Genomic DNA, 27,567 nt, shown 5'->3' with positions numbered 1-27,567 from the left:
GTGGTTAATATACTCACCATCAGCAGGTATGGTTTACTGCTTTGCTTGTAAACTACTATCCTCACAATGTAATGCTTTTACGTCTGGGTTCTCTAACTGGAGACATCCTGAGCGAATTTCGGACCATGAGAAGAGTGCAAACCACAGGCACAGCATGCTGGATTTATTGTGCCGATCGAAGAATGTGGGCACAGTGGTTGCTTCGCTCAGGCGGCAGAGGGATGCTGAGGGAAAATACTGGAAGGAGGTCTTGAGGCGCATTGTGGCTGTAATTAAATTCTTGAGTGAGAGAGGCCTAGCATTCAGAGGCGATGATGAACTTTTGTGCTCTTCAAGTAATGGCAATTACCTCGGATTACTGGAACTTATTGCACAGTTTGATCCGTTTTTAAGAGAACACATAGAAAAGTATGGTCAAAAGGGACGAGGGACAACATCATACCTGTCATCCACTGTGTGTGAGGAGTTCATTTGCTTGATGGGTGAAAAAGTAAAGAAAACAATTGCAGACACACTACAGCATGCTAAGTATTTCTCAGTCATCGTAGATTCAACCCCTGATATGTCTCACGTTGACCAGTTGACATTGGTTTTTAGATTTGTCAGCGAGGAAGGGAAAGTGGCGGAGAGATTCATTGGTTTCGAGCCTATTCACAGCCACACTGGAGCAAGTCTTGCTGAATGCGTTATAAAAATGGTTCATGATTTGGGGTTAGACTTGGCAAATTGCCGGGGACAAAGTTATGACAACGCCAGTAATATGGCTGGTAAATATAACGGTCTTCAGGCACATCTGAAAAAAGTTAACCCTCTGATTCATTATGTGCCTTGTGCTGGACATTCACTTAATCTTGTTGGTGTAAACAGCATTGACAACAGCTGTAAAGATGCGAGTGATTTTTTTTATCTTCTTCAGTCACTGTATGTGTTTTGTGCCGCATCCCCTCACCGTTGCAGTCGGATATTTAACAACAAAGATCTGAAGATCAGCTGTACTCTTAAACCACTTTCAAATACTAGATGGAGTTGTAGAGCAGACTCCACCCAAGCTTTGAGAGAAAACTACAGTGCAATAAGAGAGGCCTTGGGAAGGTTCGCCACAGATGCAGAGGAAAAAAATTACGCAAAGCGCGAGGCTGCTGCGCTCGGTCATAAACTTGATAAATTGGAGACTGCAATAATGGCAAATCTATGGGATACTGTGCTGAGTAGGTTCAAAGCCACAAGTGACACGTTGCAGAAGCGTGATATAAACTTGGATACTGCACAGCGTTTGCTAGAATCTCTTCATTTGTTTGTGGCAACACTCAGAGATCAATTTTCTCAGTTTGAAAAGTCATCACGGGACATGAAGTGTGTGACTCATTTCTATCAACACGAGACACAGCGGGTGAGAAAAAGAAAAATATTTGCAGATGAGTCCACGGAGAATGACGAGATCCTAAATGGAAGTCAGCGATTTAAGGTGGAAACGTATAATGTGATCATTGACAACTTGCTGTCCTGTCTTTCTAAACGCATTGATGCATACAGGGACTTGAATGAACTATTTGGGGTTTTGTTTGATACCGATACAGACTGTGATTGTGTGCGCAAACGTGCTGCTGCGCTCTCATCCACATGACCTGGACAGAGACTTTGGAGATGAACTTCTTCAGTTCAAGAATTTCGTGCGGGAAGAGAAAAATCGTTAACCAGAGGATATGATGCAATTTCTACGAAAAAATGGGCTACAGACTACTTTCCCAAGTGTATTCGTTGCACTCAGACTGTTCTTAACCCTGCCCGTTACCAACTGCGAGGGAGAGAGATCATTCTCTCAACTTAAAAGAGTGAAAAATGAACTCAGGACAACCATGAGACAGAAGCGACTGTCTGCACTCTCCCTGCTGGCTATTGAATCCGAACTAGTCAAGGGAATGGACTTTGAGGAATTAATTAACGATTTTGCATGCACAAAGTCTAGAAAAAAGATATTATGCTAAAGGTAAGGCTTATTTGCCATTACTTCTGTGCACATATGTGACGATGTTGTTGAAAAGAAATTTGTGGAATGTTTTTTTTTCTTTTAGCTGGTTGCTTTAGAGATGCTTGTAAAGTTCAGTATGTGTGTGTTGCTGCCATCCGTCTCTATGGTGCTGAATTCAGCTGTTGATATGGTTGCTTAGTTACAACAGTCTTTCTTGGGTCTTTCTTGAGCAGCTCTTGGACTAAAGATCTTCTTTATCAGATCTACTGTGTCCATCTCTTCTCTTGTAAATCTTCCCAAACTCAACCCAATGATGAACACATGAGGTGACAACATGGAAATACATTTCAATATTTATTTTACTGCTTGATCATTCGTCAGTGTCGTGTCAATGGCCTCGTTTACACTGTCAGTGAAATGTGAACCAATTCCGATTTTTTTGCTCATACGATTTTCTGAGGCATTAGGCAACATCTCCGCGGTTTAATGACGAGAGAAACCCCGACGCGCGTCTGCAAAGGGACGGATGACCCGACGAAACGTGTCATCGTAGAGGAATGTGGACAGGGGCACGGGAAGTGTTTTCACAGGATTGTAAATGTAACGAAAATTTGTTCATTTACATTTATTTTAAGCATTTAGTAATTTATTTGTAATAAACACTTTAAGTGGGCTATTTAAAAAGTGTTAGGACTATTTACATGTCAATTATATTTTTTAAAACATACGCATAGAGTGACAATATTGTGTGTGCATAGAAAGAATTCATCAGCAGCCGCTCAAAAAAGAAAAAGAAAACAGCTGCTCTACTCCTGAGCGCTACTCCACTGTCAGTGTTAGGCTATATAAGTACAGGCGTTAGGCTGTTTTTTTTGTGTTCATTTCTATTTCCTGTCGCTGTGCATGCTCTTTAGTATGACAGTGAACAGTCCAATAACCCCTTTATTTTAAGGCTTAATTTATGTCCCGTAGATCGGTCCGTTGCATTGCGATTGAAAGCAGTATCAATAATGTCAAATAGCCATGTGATGTGTGCAGTCAAGTTCGATTGTGTGTGTATTCTGTTTTAATGAGTGTTCTCGCTGATACGCTTGTGATTCGTGGAGTTTAAATGAGTTTTATAGACAATTTTTTTCTTATTCAAAAGTGGTGTTTGGCAACTTCGCATATCGCAGAGCATGAAGCATATTTCGTGTTCGTCCATCTGTGCAACAGAATTGAACCCTTTAAGCATGCGTGATACTGTATGTTTCAGATAGTAGCCAATGGCAAGTGTAAACTGTAAACACATGAATTGGATATGGGTCACAATTTAAAGAACGTGTAAACAGACAGTCAGAAAAATCGGATATAGGCAACAAATCAGAATTGGGCATCAAGACCTGCAGTGTAAACGAGGCCAAAGAGACCTGGAGTATCAACAACAGTTACTGGTCGACCATCAACTTCACCAACTCTCTTTTCACAAACTGAGTCGTGACTGAATCTAGTCTTAATTCACTGACAAACTCATCTCTTCCCAGAATACTGTTTCCTGTTGCACTCTTCCCATTTCCTGTCTTCCTGATCAGAGCAATCCTCAGACACTCCTGATCATCTTGTTCATCTTCAGCACCTGAAAATCAGAGCGGTAGAAAACTTAGTGAAATGAAGCTCAGAACTTTAATATTGTTATGTTGGATTGTAGAAATTGCAGCTGAATGCTAATTATGAACTGAAAAAAACTTGTCAAGTCACTTCCAATAATAAAAATAATAATAATAATAAAAGCTGCAAGCAGCATTTATCGGGGTTCAAGCAGTTAATGCCTTTAAGCACAAAAACATCAAAATACATCAAGTTTTATTTAGCAAGCATGTAACCACTGATATAATAGATGGAAAAGAGCATTTACAGACAATATAGGCAATGTCCCATAGGAAACATATCGTTTTCAAAGCTTTTCGACAGTTATAGCGCCCATAATGATTCGTTCTGCTCGGCCTCCCTTAACCATGTCTTATAGGCGCACAATCTTCATTGGCTGATGGCGGCCAATGTTTTTCGAGATAACTCGAAAACTAAGCATGCTTGAACACTCATGCACACACATTTTGTTGTAGATATAGATATTATATGGAATAAATGATAGGTAACAAAATTATTATTGCAAATCTCCTCTAGACCATTTTCAGGTTTCACATTAATCATCAAGAGGCAGAATTGTCGAAACTAAGAGCTCAGTACAAATGGAGTTATAATAGTGATTTTCATGCAAGTCATTTTATATTGTCTAAATATGAATTCCAAAGTACATGTGAAAAGACTTAATTGATAAGTAGAAGGTCCAGGAGAGGGCAGTAGAAGACCACTTATTGGCTCACTTTAATTTTAAACTCCTTGGTTTCCACCAATAAAGCAAAGCAGTTTTTCCATGTGAACTCCATGAAGCATGCTTACACGCGCACACACACACACACACACACACACACACACACACACACACACACACACACACACACACAAGTATGTTTTCAATGTTTTTGGGATATGTTATTGAGAAAATATATGTAATTGCCTATAGGCATTTCTTTGTGATCTAATAATATAAAACTTCATAATCATAATAAAAAAAATTATACAAATATCATAAAATAAAAAAGCTTTTTAAAGCATTTGTTTGTTTCCCAATACTGAAGGCTAATGAAAAGATCATGTGTAATCTTGCTGCTCCGTCTAGTTGACAACAGTGGTATTACAGCTTACATCTTACAGTTTAAGTGATTGAATGAATGAATGAATGGGAATTTGGTTTTTCATTTATATCTCGGGAACCAGAAGGCGAAAAATTCTGAAACTCAGAGCATAGATAGTGCTTGAGGAGCCCTGTTGAATGAGACCATTGTGGTGTTTTTGGGTGATTGGGGCCGGGAGTTATGACCGTTCAAAGGCATATCTTTTGGGGCTTTTAACTCTGGAATGCCCAGGGCAAATTACACCAAATTTGAATCAAAGCTAGTCAAGGATGGGCCCTTTCCAACGAGCTCTCACCAAGATTCTGGGTGCTGCTCTGGGTCGGGAGTTACGGACCACAGAGAGTCAGGATCTCGGTTTTACGTCTCATCCGAAGGACAGTATAGTGTCCCAGTTACTACACTAGGGCATTAGGACCCACACAGACCACAGGGTGAGCGCCCCCTGCTGGCCTCACTCACACCAAATCCAGCAGCAACCTGGTTTCCCCAGGAGTCTCCCATCCAGGTACTGACCAGGCTCAGCCCTGCTTAGCTTCAGTGGGAGACCAGTCTTGGGCTACAGGGTGATATGGCTGCTGACTCTTTAAGAGAGTCTATCATTCCAATGGCAGTGTCCATCGAGATGTTCACTGCTTGCATTGCCTTGCTGACATGGTGATCTCTGACAATAGATCATACCAAACCAAGAGGCACAAGGAACACCATGCTGACAATCTCGCCAGACAGAGACAGTTTTGCCATCTTTTTCCACTTCCTCAAGCTTTTCCAAAGCATCAAGAACCCCCCCCCCCTCCACTCTAAGTGGAGTCTTAATGTACCTTACATCTATTGGTTGTGATCAGCATGATGAGAGAAATCAGGTGTACTAAGCTTCATGTCTCTAGATCAAAGGGTTCAAAAGTTAACCATTTCAATGTTGAATTTTTTAACTGGTGGTGGCGCTATAGAGTTGGTCCTAGAGGCTCAAAAATTTGTCCAATTACTATTCATTAGCATCACTAGAAGTGTACCAAATTTCATCATTTTTCTATGTACGGTTCATAGGGCTGCAATAGACTTACATTGGTGGAAGAATAATAATAATAATAATAAATATAGCTGCAAGCAGCAATACAGGGGACAAGCCCTTAAACACACCGGAAGCAGAACAAGTATGGTGCACAGCAAGCACATCAAGCACAGCCAGCACATTATGTACAGCAACACAACAAGTACTGTAAGCACTGCAGCGCAGCAAGCATTTTAGCACCAACAGCAGTGCGGAGCCAGAAGTACAAAAAGAGCAGAAATTGAATATACATGTAAATGTACATAAAGCACAGCGAGCATGTAAGCACCAACAGCAGTGCAGCGCCAGAAGGAATTGAAATTACAACTTAATACAGAATTTTAAAGTTGTCCCACACAGGACTCGAACCCATGACCAGAATGGTTAGGGATTCATGACACGTGGTTTAACACATTGCGCCACTCAGAGGACGTGAATTGCAAAGCTGCAGAGGAGAGGCTTCAGTGTAAGAATAAGCACAAAAAAGCATGTTAACCAGATTAGCATGCTAAGATATCTTAATGCTAATGTAGCTTATGGTTAACCTGATAGCTGAAGGGCCACATTAGAAAGAATGGCATCTGGTTAGCATGCTAACCAATTATTAGGCTAAGCTAACTAGCATAAGGCAACAAACACAGGCTAGGTCAATTTTGCAGATGAATATCTCGGGAACGGTAGCGAATATCAAAAATCTGTTCAGTCATTTCTGTGCGGCTCGGTCCAATGTAGCTTATGGTTAACCTGATAGCTGAAGGGCCACATTAGAAAGAATGGCATCTGGTTAACATGCTAACCAATTATTATGCTAAGCTAACTAGCATAAGGCAACAAACATAGGCTATGTCAAATTTGCAGACGAATATCTCGGGAACGGTAGCGAATATCAAAAATCTGTTCAGTCATTTCTGTGCGGCTCGGTCCAAAGATCCTTTGGGCAAAATTGAGCAAGATTTGAAGGAGGAGTAGCGAAAACACTGTCCGTCATATTGAAGCAAATGGTAAACAGTCACATTCTTGGAAAATGAGAAATGTGATATCGTCGGAATCGGCATAATCCAAGGAACATAATGACATAAAGAAATTAAATTTTGACTTATGTTTTCAAAAGTTATAAACGTATTGGCAAAACACCTTATACCTCTGGAACACTAGGTGGCGCTGTGTTCAAAGTTCTCAGGTACCTTCAGGCCATGCTAAAGATGATCCTTACCAATTTTTGTGCCGATATGTCAAATATTTTATAAGATATTGCAATTTATGACAAAATTCAAAATGGTGGACACATGGTTCATCCAATCTCAGATAATCCAGTATCCACGGATTCAGCATGACACAATGAATCCATAGATACCACATTTATGATTTTCTGACAAACTGTTCAAAAGTTATTGGCCAAAATAACCATTTTCCATATCTCATGACCCGCTGTTCCCAACTTTGGCATGGAATCTCAGAGCATACTTCCGATGAAGTGTACCAATTTTCGTTTCGATTGATCAATTTTTGGCTGAGATTTGGCTTAGCCAATTTTGGGTCGACCTTGTTAACTTTACGTCATCATAACTTTTTTTTCCCAGTATAGCAAACAATTCTGTTCAGTCATTTCTATGCGGCTCAGTCTGAAGATCATTTGAGCACCTTTGGCCAAAATTAGACCAATTTTGAAGGAGGAGTAGCGAAAAAACGGAATACTGTACTTTCCAAAATGGTCACTACTGTAATGGGCAGAGTCTTAATGTAAGGTATTGCTTGTGATCAGCATGATGAGAGGAATAAGGTGTACTAAGTTTCATGTCTCTAGATCAAAGGGTTCAAAAGTTATAACCATTTCAATGTTGAATTTTTGAACTGCTGGTGGCGCTATGGAGTTGGTCCTAGAGACTCAAAAATTGCTACATTTACTATTCATGGCCATCACTACAAGTGTGCCAAATTTCATAATTATCCTACTTAGGGTTCATAGGGCTGCCATAGACTTCCATTGGCGGAAGAATAATAATAAGAAAACTAACAGATACAATAGGTGCCTCAGCCCCTTCGGGGCTTGGCCCCTAATAAGAAAACTAACAGATACAATAGGTGCCTTGCCCCTACGGGGCTTGGCCCCTAAATAGGCTACATGTACAAACACCGTTTCACCAAGGCACAGTGGCCCCCTCAGCAGTCAGCAGCACACAAGAAAAAAAAGAGAAAAAGCACGGACTTACTAATTACGAAACTTAGATGTGGTTGAACAGGTAAACAAGTCACAAATTCTCCTGGAACCAAAACATTAAACTTCAAAACAAAAGTTTGCGCAGCTACACAACTATTTACACAAATATATCCTTCTCAGTAGGCTACGAGTTATGAAGGAAGAAAACAGCGTTGAGAGTTGATGGTTTCAGCGCCGCCCTCTGATTAGAGTGTTGTGTCTGAAATAGCACGCGCAGGTGCGCAAAACAGTTTTGTAACATGATATAGGCTATGATCAAATAAAAATTATTCATATATCATTTTACAAAATTTTAAAGGAATACTCCACCGTCTTTTCATATTAAACTATGTTATTCCCTTAACTAAAACGAGTTGATGCATACCTCTCTCGTCTCAGTGCGTGCACTCAATCGCTCTGGCGCGCGGAGAAACTTTGTTCACTCAGTTCATTCAATACGGGCCAAGCAGAGAAGCTACCAAACACCTCCACGGTTTCCCTATTTAAACACAGTTACTCGCGTAGTGTAACTCGACCTAGGACGGTGACACAAAACAAAACGTTGCGCTTTTCTAAGCATGTAAAATGGATAACTATATTGTATGGCGGAATACCATAGCAAGTGCTTATGAGCACTTCGACTTGGCGGAGTAATATCTTCACTCGTGAAAAATCCTCTCACCGGCCCCCGCTCCCTCTGGTGAGGATATTACTCCGCCAAGACGAAGTGCTCACAAGCACTTGCTATGGTATTCCGCCCTACAATATAGTTATCCATTTTACATGCTTAGAAAAGCGCAACGTTTTGTTTTGTGTCACCGTCCTAGGTCGAGTTACACTACGCGAGTAACTGTGTTTAAATAGGGAAACCGTGGAGGTGTTTGGTAGCTTCTCTGCTTGGCCCGTATTGAATGAACTGAGTGAACAAAGTTTCTCCGCGCGCCAGAGCGATTGAGTGCACGCACTGAGACGAGAGAGGTATGTATCAACTCGTCTTAGTTAAGGGAATAACATAGTTTAATATGAAAAGACGGTGGAGTATTCCTTTAAGCATGTGCTCCCTTACGCACTATTTCGGTCACAACACCACAATCAGAGGAGGGCGGCTGAAACTGCGCACGCAACCTAATTTCTCTCTTGGGTGCTCATATAAATATGATAACAACACAGCAAGCAGCCAAACACACGGCACGCAAACTGTATACAGTGGGGAGCACAAGTATTTAATAAATTGCAGATTTTGCAGGTTTTCCCACTTACAAAGCATGTAGAAGTCTGTCATTTTTATCATAGGTACTCTTCAACTGTGAGTGACAGAATCTAAAACAAAAATCCAGAAAATCACATTGTATGAGTAAGTAATTAATTTGCATTTTATTGCATGACATAAGTATTTGATACATCAGAAAAGCAGAACTTAATATTTGGTACAGAAACCTTTGTTTGCAATTACAGAGATCATGCGTTTCCTGTAGTTCTTGACCAGGTTTGCACACACTGCAGCAGGGATTTTGGCCCACTCCTCCATATAGACCTTCTCCAGATCCTTCAGGTTTCGGGGCTGTTGCTGGGCAATACGAACTTTCAGCTCCCTCCAAAGATTTTCTATTGGGTTCAGGTCTGGAGACTGGCTAGGCCACTCCAGGACCTTGAGATGCTTCTTACAGAGCCACACCTTAGTTGCCCTGGCTGTGTGTTTCGGGTCGTTGTCATGCTGGAAGATCCAGCCATGACCCATCTTCAATGCTCTTACTGAGGGAAGGAGGTTGTTGACCAAGATCTCACGATACATGGCTCCATCCATCCTCCCCTCAATACGGTGCAGTTATCCTGTCCCCTTTGCAGAAAAGCATCCCCAAAGAATGATGTTTCCACCTCCATGCTTCACGGTTGGGATGGTGTTCTTGGGGTTGTACTCATCCTTCTTCCTCCAAACACGGCGAGTGGAGTTTAGACCAAAAAGCTCTTTTTTTGTCTCATCAGACCACATGACCTTCTCCCATTCCTCCTCTGGATCATCCAGATGGTCATTGGCAAACTTCAGATGGGCCTGGACATGCGCTGGCTTGAGCAGGGGGACCTTGCGTGCGCTGCAGGATTTTAATCCATGATGGCATAGTGTGTTACTAATGGTTTTCTTTGAGACTGTGGTCCCAGCTCTCTTCAGGTCATTGACCAGGTCCTGTCGTGTAGTTCTGGGCTGATCCCTCACTTTCCTCATGATCATTGATGCCCAACGAGGTGAGATCTTGAATGGTGCCCCAGACCGAGGGAGATTGACCATCATCTTGAACTTCTTCCATATTCTAATTATTGCGCCAACAGTTGTTGCCTTCTCACCAAGCTGCTTGCCTATTGTCCTGTAGCCCATCCCAGCCTTGTGCAGGTCTACAATTTTATCCCTGATATCCTTACACAGCTCTCTGGTCTGTTTGTTTGAGTGTGTGGACAGGTGTCTTTTATACAGGTAACAAGTTCAAACAGGTGCAGTTAATACAGGTAATGAGTGGAGAACAGGAGGGCTTTTTAAAGAAAAACTAACAGGTCTGTGAGAGCCGGAATTATTACTGGTTGGTAGGTGATCAAATACTTATGTCATGCAATAAAACGCAAATTAATTATTTAAAAATCATACAATGTGATTTTCTGGATTTTTGTTTTAGATTCCATCTCTCACAGTTGAAGAGTACCTATGATAAAAATTACAGACTTCAGGAAAACCTGCAAAATCGGCAGAGTATCAAATACTTGTTCTCCCCACTGTATATGTATAAGCCTATACAGTTTTACTAAGTTATAAACCCGAAACCGAACCTGACCCGAACCCAAGGCTATTCATTAAACATTAACCCGAACCTGACCCGAAAGCCGTGAGCTTTTCGGGACCCGTCGGGCTCGGGTCGGGTAGCAGACCTCTACTCTGGACACTTCTTCTGCACCAATGCTTGCACACCCTTGTGTACCACTCATATTTGAGCCATTGTCATAGCTCTGCCCCTACAGTTAGCCAACTCCAACCCAAGGTTATCCAGCACCCCAGTCAGTGTTTCTGTGAGGCCTTTACCAGTTGTGTCCTTCACGACTGTGAAGCCAACAAAAGACTCATTGATGGTGGCATTCTTGTTGTCGTCTGTATGAACATACAGGATTATTACGGAGGCCAGCTCCTGCTTTGAAATGTCAGGTGTGCAATCCAACTCCACTTCAAAGTACTTGGAGGCTTTGAGCTGGGCAAAAATTTGACCTAGTACACATTCAGAAATTGAATCTAAAAATTAATTTTGAGTGCACCAGGAAAGATATCCTGTGGTTTCTTTAGAGGCTACCTTTCTAAAATGCTCTGCTAGTGTGACAACATATTGTGCTATGACATCAAGGACACCCAGGAAAGTTCCATTTTTAGGATCTCCTAACTTAGCATTCTTCCCCTTCTGTTGCAAGCATTTATGTGATCAACACTGATTTCATGATGCTGCAGCATTTTTTGAAAGACACTGAAAGTTATTGTACCCCACCACAAAGCGTGTCAACAACTCTAGCTCCACCAAAAAGCTTACACGCAAAACAATACACTTTATTTGTCCTTTTGGAGTACAGTAACCAATCCCACTGCACTTTTTCTCCATTGGACATTGAACAAAAACAGTATGCTTTGGAAAAACACTGTCTACTCTTGTCTGATCTTGGATATGGCCCATCAGGACATTTCTGTGGGCCATTCTCAACCATACAATGCCTAAATGAGTCCCCAATCTGGTGTGGTGGTGGCCAGTCAGATGGATCTTTTGAGTAAGGCCTTGTCTCAGCTCTCTCCTCTTCACCTCTCTGTTCCATTTCCACCTCCCTCTCCTCTTCACCTCAATGTTCCACATTCTCTTCCACCTACTCTGAGCAATGCCTGAACTTTGTACTTTGGAGCACTTCTAGCATAGTTTTTTGCCTCTTCACGATGACTTGCTTGCTTTAGTCCTCAGTTGTAAGTCACTTTGGATAAAAGCGTCTGCTAAATGACTAAATGTAAACCTCATCTTCACCTATATTTTACACATTATCCTCCAATTCCTCCTCAGTGGTGAGTGGCTTTCCATCTCTGTCTGCACTATTTTTTACCCAAAAAGGACAGTGAATAGGTTGGTCAACAGAACTTCAGACCATACTGGACATTTAGTTTTGTGTGGTCTAACTAATAGAACTCCTACCTGATGTCATCACTGGTCTCATCTGTACTTGATGCCTGTGTTCTTCTCCACTAAGACATATTGTCAAACAAACAGTATGTAATAGATTTTCCATATTACTTTTTCCATATTAATAATATTAAGAAATTAATCTGTTGGTATCAAGTGGCTCCCCTATACTTCCAAATAATGTTAGACCTACCTGTTGCCTTCCCCTGTCTTTCCTGATCCACCATCCTCACACCTGAATGAAATGAACTCACTGTTAAATATAGCAGCCTAAATTCAACTCTTAAATCAGCCTAGTGATGGCATCAGATCTCTTGAAAGAGTCCTGGCAGAAAGCGATGCATAAGTATGTAGTGTAACGACGCCCAGTTCCAGGAATGCACTAATATTTTGTTGGTTGTACCAGTTTGCAACAATTATTAGTTAACACTAAGTTGTCAACACTTCGGAAAAAAACAATAATTCGTCGTTACACTACATCCTTATGCATCGCTTACTGCCAGGACTTTTACATGCTTTTCCCAAATCACTGAAGTGACCTCGACGTCCGGGTTAGCAGTAGCATGAATCTGCCAGCTCTGTGTAGTAATGGTGTTGCGTGATCAAGATCGGCCCACGAGTAAACCGCTGTCTAGTATTGCTCTGAGCTGAAAAACTTTGCGCTGCGCAGCTCAAACAAGTAGCGTGGTTTCATTCTGCTTTCGTTTGCCGTGTGCCAGGAAAAAAAGGTCGCAAAATGAGACCATTTACTTGCAGTCTAGAGCCCTGTATAGTGCTTTATTTCTGCTTTACATGAGCGCCACCTACTGTCAGAGCGAATTTGTGTTTTTTTTGCATTGATCTGAACTGACAAATTAGACATTCCTGTTGGTTGAACACAAGTTAATAGATATCAATCAACAGTGTCCTGTGCTCATCACACCGGCTATAGGTGGAGAGGAGAGATTTGGCTATAGGGTAATGTGTGGCTAACTTACACAGAAGAGACTTTGTTGCTCAGCACACGAAAACAAACTACTTACTGTGATCTCAGACTGTGCTTAAGTGGTTTCTCCACTGCATGGATCTTCATGTGTAGATTCAAGCGACTTCTAATAGTGAAACTCTTTCCACACTGATCACACGTGTGCGTCTTCTCTCCAGTGTGGATCATCTCATGTGTTTTCAGCTTTGCTGACAGACTGAATCTCTTGTCACAGTGTGAACACTTGTAAGGTTGTTCTCCAGTGTGGATCATCTCATGTGTTTTCAGATGTTCTGATCGACTGAATCTCTGGTCACAGTGTGAACACTTGTAAGGTTTCTCTCCAGTGTGGATCATCTCATGTGTTTTCAGATGTTCTGATCGACTGAATCTCTGGTCACAGTGTGAACACTTGTAAGGTTTCTCTCCAGTGTGGATCCTCTCATGTGTTTTCAGAGACGATGAATGACTGAATCTCTTGTCACAGTGTGAACACTTGTAAGGTTTTTCTCCAGTGTGGATCCTCTCATGTGTTTTCAGATGTGCTGAATGACTGAATCTCTTGTCACAGTGTGAACACTTGTAAGGTTGTTCTCCAGTGTGGATCATCTCATGTGTTTTCAGATTTGCTGACAGATTGAATCTCTTGTCACAGTGTGAACACTTGTAAGGTTGTTCTCCAGTGTGGATCCTCTCATGTGTTTTCAGATGTGCTGAATGACTGATTCTCTTGTCACAGTGTGAACACTTGTAAGGTTGTTCTCCAGTGTGGATCCTCTCATGTGTTTTCAGAGTTGATGGCTGACTGAATCTCTTGTCGCAGTGTGAACACTTGTAAGGTTGTTCTCCAGTGTGGATCATCTCATGTGTTTTCAGATTTGATGGCTGATTGAATCTCTTGTCACAGTGTGAACACTTGTAAGGTTGCTCTCCAGTGTGGATCATCTCATGTGTTTTCAGAGTTGATGGCTGATTGAATCTCTTGTCGCAGTGTGAACATTTGTAACGTTGTTCTCCAGTGTGGATCATCTCATGTGTTTTCAGATTTGATGGCTGACTGAATCTCTTGTCACAGTGTGAACACTTGTAAGGTTTTTCTCCAGTGTGGATCCTCTTATGTGTTTTCAGAGATGATGGCTGACTGAATCTCTTGTCGCAGTGTGAACACTTGTAAGGTTTTTCTCCAGTGTGAATTCTCTGGTGCAGTTTTAAACTGTTTGCTGTAGTAAAAGTCTTCTCACACTCAAAGCACATGTACTCTCTGACACCAGTGTGAATTTTCTGATGTGCGTGTAAATACAGCAGAAGTGAAAAACTCTTTCCACACACAGAACATAAATGTGGCTTCTCCTTCGTATGAACTTTCAAGTGTGTCTTCAGGACTGATGCCCTAAGAAATGTTTTGTCGCAGTGATCACATGAGAACGGCTTTTCTCCAGTGTGGATCCTCATGTGTTGATTACAATTTGCTCTGTCTTTGAAACTCTTCCCGCATTGATCACATGAGAACGGCTTCTCTCCAGTGTGGATCCTCATGTGAACATTAAGGTATGATGATTGACTGAAACCCTTCCCGCATTGATCGCATGAGAACGGCTTCTCTCCGGTGTGGATCCTCATGTGTTGATTACGATTTGCTCTGTCTTTGAAACTCTTCCCACATTGATCACATGAGAACGGCTTCTCTCCGGTGTGGATCCTCATGTGATTCTCAAGATTTTGTTTGCTTGTGAAACTCTTTCCACACTGAGTGCAGGTGAAAGATTTCTTGGCTCTTATTTCCTTTAAAAATGTCAGTTCTTCACTCTCCTCCTTCACTTCCATCAGTTCTTCACTCTCCTCCTTCACTTCACTCAGTTCTTCTCTCTCCTCCTTCACTTCACTCAGTTCTTCACTCTCCTCCTTCACTTCACTCAGTTCTTCACTCTCCTCCTTCACTTCACTCAGTTCTTCACTCTCCTCCTTCACTTCACTCAGTTCTTCACTCTCCTCCTTCACTTCACTCAGTTCTTCACTCTCCTCCTTCACTTCCATCAGTTCATCACTCTCCTCCTTCACTTCCATCAGTTCATCACTCTCCTCCTTCACTTCACTCAGTTCTTCACTCTCCTCCTTCACTTCACTCAGTTCTTCACTCTCCTCCTTCACTTCACTCAGTTCTTCACTCTCCTCCTTCACTTCCATCAGGTCTGACATGAAAGAAAAAAAATATTCAATTTAATTTTCAGTACATCAAAATAATTAACCGAGAGAAATATAAAGTGAAAAGACATGAAAGTGAGCCCTGATGTAATGGTAGAAAGTGGACAACTGCTATAAAATATTATGATAATTTAATGCCTTTTTATGAATTGATTACATGTCCTTGAAACTTTCCATGATTGTGAAGAGATGGAAAAGTTAGCGTCAAAATTGAATTGATAATTTGTATCTGCCTATTATCATCTGGAGATATACAGTCCCCTCCAAAAGTATTGGAACTTTTGGCAATTCCTTTCATTTTTCTGTAGACTGAAAATATTTGGGTTTGACATCAAAAGATGAATATGACGGAAGAGATCAACATTTCAGCTTTTATTTCCAGATATTTTCATCTGGATCTGATACACAACTTAGAAGATATAACCTTTTGTTTGAACCCAACCATTGCTCATGTGACCAAAAGTATTGGAACATGTGACTGGCAGGTGTGTTTTGTTGCCCTGGTGTGTCCTATTACATTGATTATTCAAACAATAAATAGCACTGAATGTCTGCGCTCAGTTTCAGATTTTGATTTTGCCTGTGCAGACTGCATTTATAGTTAGACGTGTAACCAACATGAAAACCAGAGAGCTGTCTATGGGTGAAAAACAAGCAATTGTGAAGCTGAGAGAAGATGGAAAATCAATCAGAGCCATTGCACACACATTGGCCATAGCCAGTACAACCATTTGGAATGTCCTGAGATTAACCTTTACCAAAGTGATGGAAAGGCTAAAGTTTGGAGAGAAAATAGGATCTGCTCATGACCCTAAACACACAAGCTCATCAGTGAAACACGGTGGAGGTAATGTCATGGCTTGGGCTTGCATGGCTTCTTCTGGGACGGGCTCATTAATCTTCACTGATGATGTAACACATGATGGCGGCAGCAGCAAAATGAACTCAGAAGTGTTTTGTCTGCCAATTTACAGAAAGATGCAACCAAACTGATTGGGAGATCTTTCATCATGCAGCAAGAATGACCCAAAACACAGTGCCAAAACAACAAAGAAGTTCATCAGGGTCAAGAAGTGGAAAGTTTTAGACTGGCCAAGTATATCTCCAGACTTAAACCCTATAGAGTAGTGGTCGACCGATATGGGATTTTTAATGGTAGATGCCGATGCCGATATTGAGAAAGCAATCTGGCCGATTGGCCGATATGAGGCCGATACAATACATATAATACAGTAAATGAGAGACATAAAGAATATTGGTGAAACTAAATGAACATTTATTGAACATACTATTTATGCAAAATTCTTTTTGCAATAAAAAATATTTACTAAGAAATTAAAATGTAGCCTAAACAAACAGGTAAGGTACACTTCAATAAATAAAGTTTTAGTGCAGCTTCTTGTCTGCTTTAATATTTACAGTCATTTTTTCAGTCACATAAATAATTACTGCTGCTTACTGCAGGTTACAAATAACATTTATCATTAATGAACCAATCGAAACAATATTCATAAATTAATGACAAAATAGTATGTGAAATTACATACATTTTATGTACAATACATAGTTAAATATAAATCTCACATAGTTTATTTACACTATTTACTTTAAACAGGTTTTACTTCAAGTATATTTAATAATGATTTATGTGTTTAGTTTTGCTTGTTTGTTTCTTTAAAACGTTGCAAGCCGTCACATGTATTTGCATGACATACATGAACATGAAAATGTATACTACACACGATATTACGCCAATCATGGATAAATAAATACAGTAGATAGTGAATAACATTTTCAAAGTTTTATTTTCAAACGTAATATTATTACATAGTGTTCTCCTCTCATTCACCTCACGCGACCACTGATCTGTAATGCACGCGGCCCAGCTTTTCCGTGCACGCGAGTCCGTTGAAAACAGCGTCTATTTTAACCCTCTGAGGTCTGAGCTGTTTTCTGGGCCCTGGAGGTGTTCTGACATGCTCTGACATTTGTGGTTATTTCTGTTACTTGTGACATTTTCATGGCTAAAGTCTAATTACACTGTATTCAGCACAAACTCTGCTACAATAATATATCAGCAGCATGTATGTAAAAGTTTGTAGTTTTGAGATAATGACATTTATGTGTGGTTTGTGAAAATACAAAAATAAATTCTCACTGAAATAAGGTCATGAAACCCATACTGATTATTTCTTCACAAGACTTTTGAAAATTGTATCACGTAGCCTAGAATATTTGCTCTAAAACTATGTGAGAATCACCCTGACTGCTCATTCAGAGAAGACAATATATTGATTTAAAAATTTTACGACGTGTTTTGTGTTAGAAAGCAATATGCGAAGGGGCGGATCACCTCATTAATATGAAAGCTTTCCACACCTGAGAAAGACAAAGAACCTCCCTAATGGCCCTATTAGGAGCTTATCAGGGCCCATCATTCTGACCATCCTTGCACAAAGAATGAGGAGATTTAAAAAAGAATGGCTTTTAAAATTGTTTGGATTTATTTACAACACAACATAATCCAAAGATACACAACAAAAAAGCACTTATTGAAGAAAGAGACCTTTGTGCCATTCCTAAAAACATTGTACATACCTTTCATTTTCTAAGGTGTTTGATTTTCACTTTACCATGTTCATGTACAGAGACATGTACTGTGAATGTTGAAGTCAGCAGGACTCAGTGGCATCTGGGCCCTGAAAAAAAAAAAAGTGAACATACTGATATCAAGAGAAAGGCCTGCACGATTTTGGGAATACATTTTAGATTTTTCTTGTTAAAATTGCTTTTTAAAATTCACAGAATACACACACACACTCACACAAATGTTTCCAACAATATATAATGAACACCAGGTTTGTTGTGCCTTGTAGGTATAGGCTATGCGCAGTGCTGCATAAAATAATAACAATATAGCAGCCTATATATATTTTCAAAAAGATTTCAGTAACAACTAAGCTAGAGAAAAATATATTGATTATCATGTTACTTCAAATGTTTCCATTCTTTATGATGATATGAAATGAGATAATAGTAAAAACATGAAGCCGTTTGGAGCGTTTTGCTTTTCCAAAATATGATACATTCAAACGCGATCGCGATCAAAAATATGATACATTAAAACGCGATCGCGATCAAAAATATGATACATTAAAACGCGATTGCGATCAAATATAAAACATTATGGTTAGGCCTACCATATACATAGCCTATCTACGTTTGAGCAGATATCCACAAACACAGTAACAGTAAACACGGGTCTAAATATTATAATATTCACCATATATCTAGCAACAGTTCAACTGCAATGTGAAATTTATCCAACAATAGCAAACTAATATGTAAGAATTACTTACCTTATCTTTCTTGTCTTCAAATATCGTTCTTCTTCTTCTGATGTAAATCCAATGTAAGCTCAGGCACGTCTTTCAAACTCGACGAAAAGTGAAGTGAAGTGTTTTGTTGTTGAGGTAATGAGGGCGATCGCGTTCCATGTGGAGATTTGCATGTGAATATCTTTTGCGCGAGTGGGCGTGGCCGAATTAAAAATAATTAGGAAGCGTTTGAGAAGCTGGAAATCTTGTTGGTTTTATACAAATTACTTAAACAGAGAATATTTGTTTTCGTTTTGAATCCGATCATTTAAAAGTACACACTTAAATGTTTATAAAGGTGTATGGCTCATAAATGTGTGACAAGTATTCGCTGAGTTTTGTTTCAGTTTATAGACGTGCTCAAGAAAAAAAAGTTCACCGCGACGGAGAGGCAGAACACACACACTGTTTATTTTCTTTATTTTACAAAAGCACAATGTTTTGATTTGATTGGAAGTGGACACATACAAAAGTAGAAATACCACAGATTCTTTTTTTATATTTATTTTTTCTGTATGACCATAAATGACGGAGAAATTTAAGTTTATAGTGCTACAATGTGGAGAAAATCCAGCAAAACGCGCCGGCGCGTTTGTCGACCTCAGAGGGTTAAATGTAACCCGAGAACAACGCGCATATCTGAGGAGCAGCCAGTCACAGGTTTTTCGACTGTTTGTGAGGTAAAATGTTTTCAGTTTTGTTTGAATTCGTTTATATCACATCTGTGACCCCCACTGGAGCTACCGCTGGGCTGCGGATCTGACATATCACGCTACTGTTTGAATAGACTCTGCTGCACGCCGGAGTGTTTTTGTGTGTAACACAGAAAAAGCACGCTTTTCACAGTAGAAAGCGAATGCGAATGGTCATTTACTGTGTCTGTCAGATGTCTGCTTCACTTCTGAGTGGCTTGTCTTATGGTGCTGGGCGGAGCAGAGCGAGTGTATTCAGGTCATTCACGCTCGCTCTGTTCGCGTCAGTGGAAAAAAGCGCTAATGCACAGTCACAAATTGTTTTGAAATATATCGGCCAAACGGAAAGATTTATCAACCGATGCCGATATCTAAAAAATTCCAAATATCAGCCGATATATCAGCCTCGGCGATATATCGGTCGACCACTACTATAGAGCATGCATTTTACCTGCTAAAAAAAGAAAAAAAGAGACTGAAGGGAGTAACCCCCCAAAACAAATAACAACTGAAAAAGGCCCCGGTGAAAGCCTGGAAAACCATTACAAAAGAAGACTGCAGAAGTTTGGTGATGTCAATGGGTCACAGGCTTGATGCAGTTATTGCAAGCAAAGGATTTGCAACTAAATATTAAGTCTTATTCACTTAAAGAATAAGGACCGGGAACACTTCCCATAAATCCTGATGTACTTGGTACATCATAAAAAGGATGCCGTATATGCTAATATTAGTCTCTCTGTTAATCCCGAGGTTTACCGCTGTCCGCCGGATCCAGGCCGTATCCAGATCTGATGAAGGACCAGCGCCAGGACACAAAGACAACGCAGTCCTTAAGTGTCAACTAGTCTCTCCCCTGTGAAGGCCTCCTTCCCTTTACCTCTATACAGATAAAACGGTGTCGGGATCATTTTGGTTTGCGTGGCTACGCAGACGTGACAATTTCTGAATTAAAAATTAAGGCCCAACAAGTAGTTTGTTGAGGGTTGATCTGTGAAGGACTACACGTCTGCGCACATATATATTCAAACGTGCACACTTATCAACCGAACACGTGATGCGCATGTGCGCGCCATCTGCGTTTTTGTGGTTAGCGCAGAGAAAACGGATAATCGTTTGCTCTTTCGAACCTATTTTAGGGAGTGCGTTCTGGAGACACCAGGGACTTTTTGTGTGTATGGGCGGCCGGAACGCGTTAAGGGTTTTCTGTTAGAACAGTGTCGTGTTAGCGGCCCCTAAGTTAATGACTAATGATCTTCACAACTTTACAGTTACGCTAATTTCTATTATCACTGTAAAGCTGCTTTGAAACAATCCATACTGTTAAAAGCGCTATAAATGAAGGTGACTTAACTTGACTTAAAACACAGTGGTCGAATGTATCAAAGGCTTTTTGTAAGTCTAACATGACCATGCCACAGAAGTTTCCATTATCTACCTCCTTTTTTATATAGTCAGTTAGAAACAGGAATCCGTAGAGTGTGATTTACGAAAGCCAGACTGGAACTCATGAAGTAGGTTTTGTGATTTTAAGTAATTATCAATCAGCCCAAAAATGATCCCTTCAATTATCTTTGACAGACAACCGAGAATTGAGACAGGTCTATAATTACCAGGGTCTAGTTTACTCCCTTTCTTATATAATTGATCACTCTGGCAATCTTGAGGTCATTGGGAAAGTATCCTTGTTCTTATTGACCTGTTTATAGTAATGCTCGGAGTAATGATCTCAGCGGCATCCCTCACGATTCTAGATGGAATCGAATCTAATCCTGTGGCTTTAGAGACATCAAGCCTCTTCAGCTTCTCAAGAGCAAGTGCCTCCCTCACCAGTTGTTTTGTTACACTTTAGTGCATTGTTATTATATTGTGTCTTTTTTTGTGGATGTTTTGGTGAGATATGTCTTCGCTATTTATCTAATAATTTCTTCTATATTGTGATTTTTGACTATTCTATATTACGTAACCAGGTGATTGTCACATGAATAACTAATTGCTGCTTAAAAGGACTCTGAGTGTGTTTGCTACCCACACCCTGATGAAAGCTCAATAGCCGCAATGTGTTGGTGTGCGTTTTTTTGTGTAATTTTGTCAAGTCAAGTCATCTTCATTTATATAGCGCTTTGAACAATGTAGAAAAACTCTTTCCACACACAGAACATAAATGTGGCTTCCAATGTAATAGGAAATTAAAGCAACAGTAGGGGTGTGACGGTTAGTATATAACCGTGAGACACACGGTTATAGTTGAACACCGTCATTAGAACTCTATAACCGCCAAAACCGTGTTAAAATATTTTTTACAAACATTTTTTTATCATAGAGAATGTTTAAATACTAATTAAAAACAATTGTTAACAGTCTGTGTCATTAATGGTCTACGTCGTTTCCAACTGTCTTTGCCAAGTAGCCTACCAATGCAAGTTTTGTTTTGTAAATCGTCAGACATGATTTTTACCACTTAAGTTTTGCTTTTTAGAAAGCCTTTCTTTTAAGTAAATTTCGTTTTGTACAAATTGTATCTTGATTTTTTTAAGATACAATTTATACAAAACGAAATTCACTTAAAAAAGGCTTTCTACAAAACAAAACTAAACAAATTAAGTGGTCAAAATCATGTCTGACCCACTCCATTCTCTCGAAATAGTATGCATCCTATCTTACTCGTGTGGTTCACTTTTCATAATCAACAACAGATGAAAAAATAACATTATAATATTTTAACAAAGATGAAACTAAAATGAGCTTATTTAATGGCTACAACAGGTAGGCTATAGTAGGACTCTATTTGTACAAATTGCTGCACATTCATTTTATTCTGAATTTTGCACACATAAGTTGAAAGGCATGATAATTTCACTGATAATTGTGCGTGCATTTAATAATTATTATCTTAATGAATAACGTAACAAGGACAAGCATGTAATCTGCGTTGTTTGTTTAGAATGCAATGGATCGCAAATGGATCCGAATGAAGAAACGTACAAAACCATAATAGAAAATGGGTAGCGCCGCGGCTGCAGGGCAGACGCCAGGATGAAGCGTGCAAAGAAAAGTAGTGTGTGGGACCATTTCACCAAAAAGAATGACAGAGATGTAAGTTGCAACTTGTGTGATACAGTGCTATCATCTTTCTTTATTATTTTTAGCACTACCTCAAACTAAAGCGGCGTCTCTTCGGAGCTGTCATTTTTTTAAATGAGCCGCGGCAATGTTTCAAATGAGCTTCTAACGCTAGACAAACGCCTTTATTTTCAACGCGATCACCTTGTAACTGTTACCCAAACCATTTCGAAACTAAGGAGCCATTGTCCTCCGATTACATACATGCTCCTCGGCACCGCGTTTGCGGGACTTATGTTTCGCGCTGTAGGGGATTTAAAAAAAAGTGACGTGAGTCTTCGGCGAAGGGCAGTGTGTGATCGGGAGGCAGAGTGGCAGAGAGATTCGACAGAGTTGCGAAATTGCAGGCGCGGCTCGAAATGGCTGTTATTTCAAATAGCGTAGCATATTTTAAACTAATCGGTTAACCGGTTTCAACCGGCTAATGAGGCTTGGTGGTCGGTCAAGAACATTTTTTGTTTTCGCCATCCTTATTCCCAAGGCTGATTCATCGGTTCGGTTCTGCACTGACTATCGCAAAGTTAATGCAGTAACTAAACCTGTCTCTTTCCCACTTCCACATATGGAAGACTGCATAGATCGAGTTGGTCCCGCAAAGTTTGTTACAAAATTAGATCTTCTAAAGGGGTACTGGCAAGTTCCTCTTACTCCTCGGGCCTCAGAGATTTCAGCGTTTGTAACCCCTGATGACTTCATGCAGTAGTCCGTTATGGCGTTTGGAATGTGAAACGCGCCTTCAACGTTTAATGCATATTGTACTAAGTGGAGTTCAGAAGTGTGAGGCTTATCTGGACGATGTTGTGATCTATTCTTCTAGTTGGGAAGTTCCTTAAGTGAAGTGCTTTCACGCTTTTGTGATGCATCTTTGACTTTGAACCTAGCCAAATGTGAGTTCGCCAGGGCAACAGTGGTTTACTTGGGGAAAAGAGTGGGTCAAGGTCAGGTATGTCCGATTGATGCGAAGATTGCATCTGTTATGAAGTTTCCAGTACCAGTGAATAAAAGAGAATTGCGTCGATTTTTGGGGATGGCAGGATACTACAGAGGGTTCTGTCGTAATTTTGCCAGTGTTGTATCACCATTAGCTGATCTTCTCAGCACAGCTCGAGTTTTCGTGTGGTCTCCTGCTTGTGAGCAGGCTTTTCATACAGCTAAGGATTTGCTGTGCAACGCTCCTGTTTTGGCAGCCCCAGACGTGCTCTTTCAAGTTGGAAGTGGATGCCTCTGCTACTGGAGCTGGTGCGGTTTTACTTCAAGAGAGTGAGTTTGAGGTTGATCACCCAGTTTGTTACTTCTCGAAAAAGTTCACGTTATGTCAACGCAGATATAGTACCATCGAAAAAGAGGCTCTTGCGTTGCTATTAGCGTTGCAACATTTCGAGGTGTATTTAGGTGGAAGTTCATTTCCAATTGTGGTGTATACCGACCACAACCCACTTGTCTTTTTGACTCGGATGTCTAATTCGAATCAACGCTTAATGCATTGGGCATTAATATTTAAAGAGTTTAATTTGGATATCTGACATAAAAAAGCTCGCAGAATACTGTCACGGATGCGCTGTCCCGAGTTTATGGTGCTGAAGAGTAAAATAATTGCAGTTGTGCAGTGTAGTAGATACAAACTTCCTGTTAGCATCTTTTTGGTGGGGCGGTGTTACGTGGGAGTGTATTTACTGAGTGGTGTTCATGGGGAAGATGTGTATTGGTGGTCTAGTTTTCCCTGGCGCGTGTTCTCTCTCTCTCTCTCTCTCTCTCTCTCTCTCTCTCTCTCTCTCTCGTTACTCTCACTGTAATGACTCACAGGTGGAGCTGCTAACGACCTGATTGGTGACTGGAGTGATTGGTGCTGTATTTAAGTCTCCTGAACCATGGATCTACAGCTCCCTGCTCTCATGGCTTCCTCAACTGACAGACAGATGTGTTGCTTATATAATATGGTGCCCATAGTGATTGTTAAATGATTGATATGAGACATTTGATGTAAACCACTACCTTTTGCTAAGTTGTGATTTGTTAAGCTCTAATCCTTATCTACTTGGAGCATGGTAGGGAGGTGGTGCCTTTTTGATTTATTATTTGTTTTCTCTTGGTTATGATAATTAGGAAGGGAAGCTTTTGTACTTTTTTTTGTTTATCTTAATGCTAAGTTAGTATCTCTAAAATTAGTTAGCTTTGTTTTGTTATTTGTTTTGGCTTTTCCCCCTCCTGAAGCCTATTTACTTTTGTTTAATAAATTCACTTTTTCACTTTAAAGAGTGTTTTTGGTGTTTTGAAGCCTTGGGAGTGAGAGCGGGGACTCCAGGGAGTCTGTTGATTAGATCCCTGTTAATTATTATGAATGGTTTTAATGCTCTTTGAGTAGAGATTTCACTTAATTCGTAACAGTATTATCAACTGGCTGGAATTTTGAGAGCGCAATAGACGTGAAGGACTATAATGCGTTAAGAGCTCGCTCAAGTACTGCGGAGCTAAACCATTTAGTGCTTTGTAAGTAATCAGCAATATTTTTAAATGTATACGATGTTTATTAGGGAGCCAATGCAGTGTTGACAGAACTGGGCTAATATGGTCATGTATGGGCTAATTTTCTAAGGCGGTTTACACGAGAATGCTCGGGGGTGAAAACGTAAAAATATTTTATCAGATGTGCCTTTCGTTTAGACGGCGACTGCGTTTTTGGGGCTTCAAAGCGCAAAAAAGTGAAACCACCCTCCAGAGTGGAAATCTTAAAAACGCTCCACCGGCTCCCAGTGTTTAAATATTACTATTGGGCAGCAAATGCCAGCGCTCTAGCATATTGGCAGAGGGGTATTCCTAGTGAAACTTTCTCTGTGGCTGATCCTCTATGGCTTAGGATAGAGACATTTTCTCTTACAACATCTTGTCTCCCAGTTTTACTTTTCTCAAAAGTCTCTCCCTCAACAAAAATAATTGGTACTAATATAATAGTTAAAAATTCAATCCGAATATTAAATCAAATAAGGAAACATCTTAAATCACCTGACGTCTCGATCCTCACACCCATCGCTAACAATCACATGTTTAGACCCTCTCAGCTAGACCGAGGTTTTATTGAATGGAAAAGTAAAGGTCTGATGTCTATTGGGGACCTTTATATAGATGGTAAATTTGCATCTTTTAGCCAATTGCAATCTGCATTTAATCTTCCAAGGTCCGACTTTTTTCGATATCTACAAGTGAGACATTTTGTTCAAACGGTTATTCCACAATTTATTGACAAACCAGAGATTAACTCATTTGAGCACACTTTTTTGGTAAATCCAAGCTCTAGACATCAGGTTTCACGCTGTGTTAATTCTTTCCAACTGCCTGTGAACACCAATCATATAAAAGAAGCCTGGACTAGGGATTTTGATGAAGAAGTGTCTGATGAAACCTGGAATGACAGTCTCAAAAAGATCCAAGATTGCTCAATAAATGTGAGACACAGGTTGATTCAGTTTAAAGTGGTGCATAGATTTTATTATTCCAAAACGAAGTTGAGTAAAATATACAATTCTATTTCTCCAGTTTGCAACAGATGTAAAATAGAGGAGGGTTCTTTGTCACACATGTTTTGGTTTTGTCACAAACTGTTTAATTTTTGGACTGATATATTTGATTTTTTTTTCAAAAGTCTTTCAAAAGGAGGTAAAGCCAGACCATGGTCTTGCAATTCTTGGATCCTCTGAGACATTGAATACTCTTCCAAGATCGCAGCAACGACCTCTATTGATGGGCATGACTCTTGCGAAAAAAACAATACTTCTAAACTGGAAATCTTCAGACTCTCCATCGTTCAAAGCTTGGTTATGTCATACAACTGGAGAGGATACGTTCCTTGGAGTTCCAATCTCATCGGCAATTTCAAACTATATGGCAGCCCTTCTTAGATTTCCTCAAGTCTGAATAGTGTATAATTATTGTTCTCACTGTAATAATTCATCTAGGATTAAGTCTTGTTTATGTTTTGTTTTGTTTTGTTATGGTTGTATTGTTTGGTTTTCTTTGTATTCTTAAATTTGTACACTATGTAAAATGTAAAATGTAAAACACAGAACACACACAGATACAGTCATACGATCTACAGCAAGTGTAAATGTAAATGTATACTGAAATGAATTCCGTTAAAGGTAATGCTATTATAATCAATGTTGAAACGTTCAAAAGAACATGTTTATTTGAAATCTTGAATCCGGGACGGGCCATTATTTAATTTTTAATTCATTATTAATTTCTCTGAAATAAAAAATATTTGGAGACTTTTGGGATATTGTAAGTACACAACTGCAGGAAATATAGTGATTTTGGGGATTTTTTTCTTACATATTAAATAAACACACACACACACACACACACACACACACAAAAAATAATAATAATAATAATAATATTATATATATATATACAAACCACTATGTTATTTAAATTGTTATTCGTACACAACAACATTATGGAAGAAGCTGGATGATCATTTTGCTCATCCAACACATTATAACATGCAACACAACAAATTATATGTTTATTGCATTATGATACTGTATGCTCAGCCATAAATTCAGCTTTTCTATAATGTCTTAATATGTGTGGGGGTGCTGCTGCTGCTGCTGCTGTAGGCTACTTATTTTCTTTATATTTCTAATATTCTGACCACCTCATGTAAATAGGGCTGACTAAACAAAACTATTAAGTGCAACATCACATTATTTAACTATGACCTCAGGACTGAATTTACACATTTCTGACTGGTAGCGAACATTAGTGAAGTGTTGGTCACTAAGCTAGCTGCAATTAACTATTATCTTCCAATAAACACTAACTAAAGCTGGCTACATAGAATAGACTACTGACTAGATTCACGAGAGGACGGCTGAAGTGTTTAAAAGTGAAAAATACAGTAATTTCATCATCTTACCAGCGCGCGTGCTTCGGAAACACTGGAAATGAATGGGGTCCAGTCATAGACTGTAAAAAAAGGGTTCAGTGCTGGAGCTGTCTGTGTTTGCCTATGGTGTTTGCTGGGACTATCGGCTGTGCTATCCATAGGGATGCTATATCAGCTGCTCCGCGACACGC

At 39.9% G+C, this 27,567-nt stretch overlaps 1 protein-coding gene across 1 annotated transcript; it reads right to left on the bottom strand.

Moving 5' to 3' along the window:
• Positions 1–2,305: 2,305 nt before the first annotated feature.
• Positions 2,306–27,567, bottom strand: LOC308695900 (uncharacterized protein). Its single transcript, XM_081374164.1, has 3 exons — positions 27,407–27,567; positions 13,159–15,289; positions 2,306–3,584 (listed from the first exon to the last, which is right to left on the bottom strand). Exons 2-3 carry the CDS (start codon positions 15,282–15,284, stop codon positions 3,578–3,580), a joined length of 2,133 nt encoding a protein of 710 aa, XP_081230290.1. The 5' UTR covers positions 15,285–15,289; positions 27,407–27,567; the 3' UTR covers positions 2,306–3,577.

The sequence above is a fragment of the Scardinius erythrophthalmus genome, assembly GCF_964197995.2.
Source record: "Scardinius erythrophthalmus genome assembly, chromosome: 9".
Lineage (NCBI taxonomy): Eukaryota > Metazoa > Chordata > Actinopteri > Cypriniformes > Leuciscidae > Scardinius > Scardinius erythrophthalmus.
The sequence above is the reverse complement of the archived record's forward strand: the minus strand, read 5'-3'. Positions and strand labels throughout refer to the sequence as shown.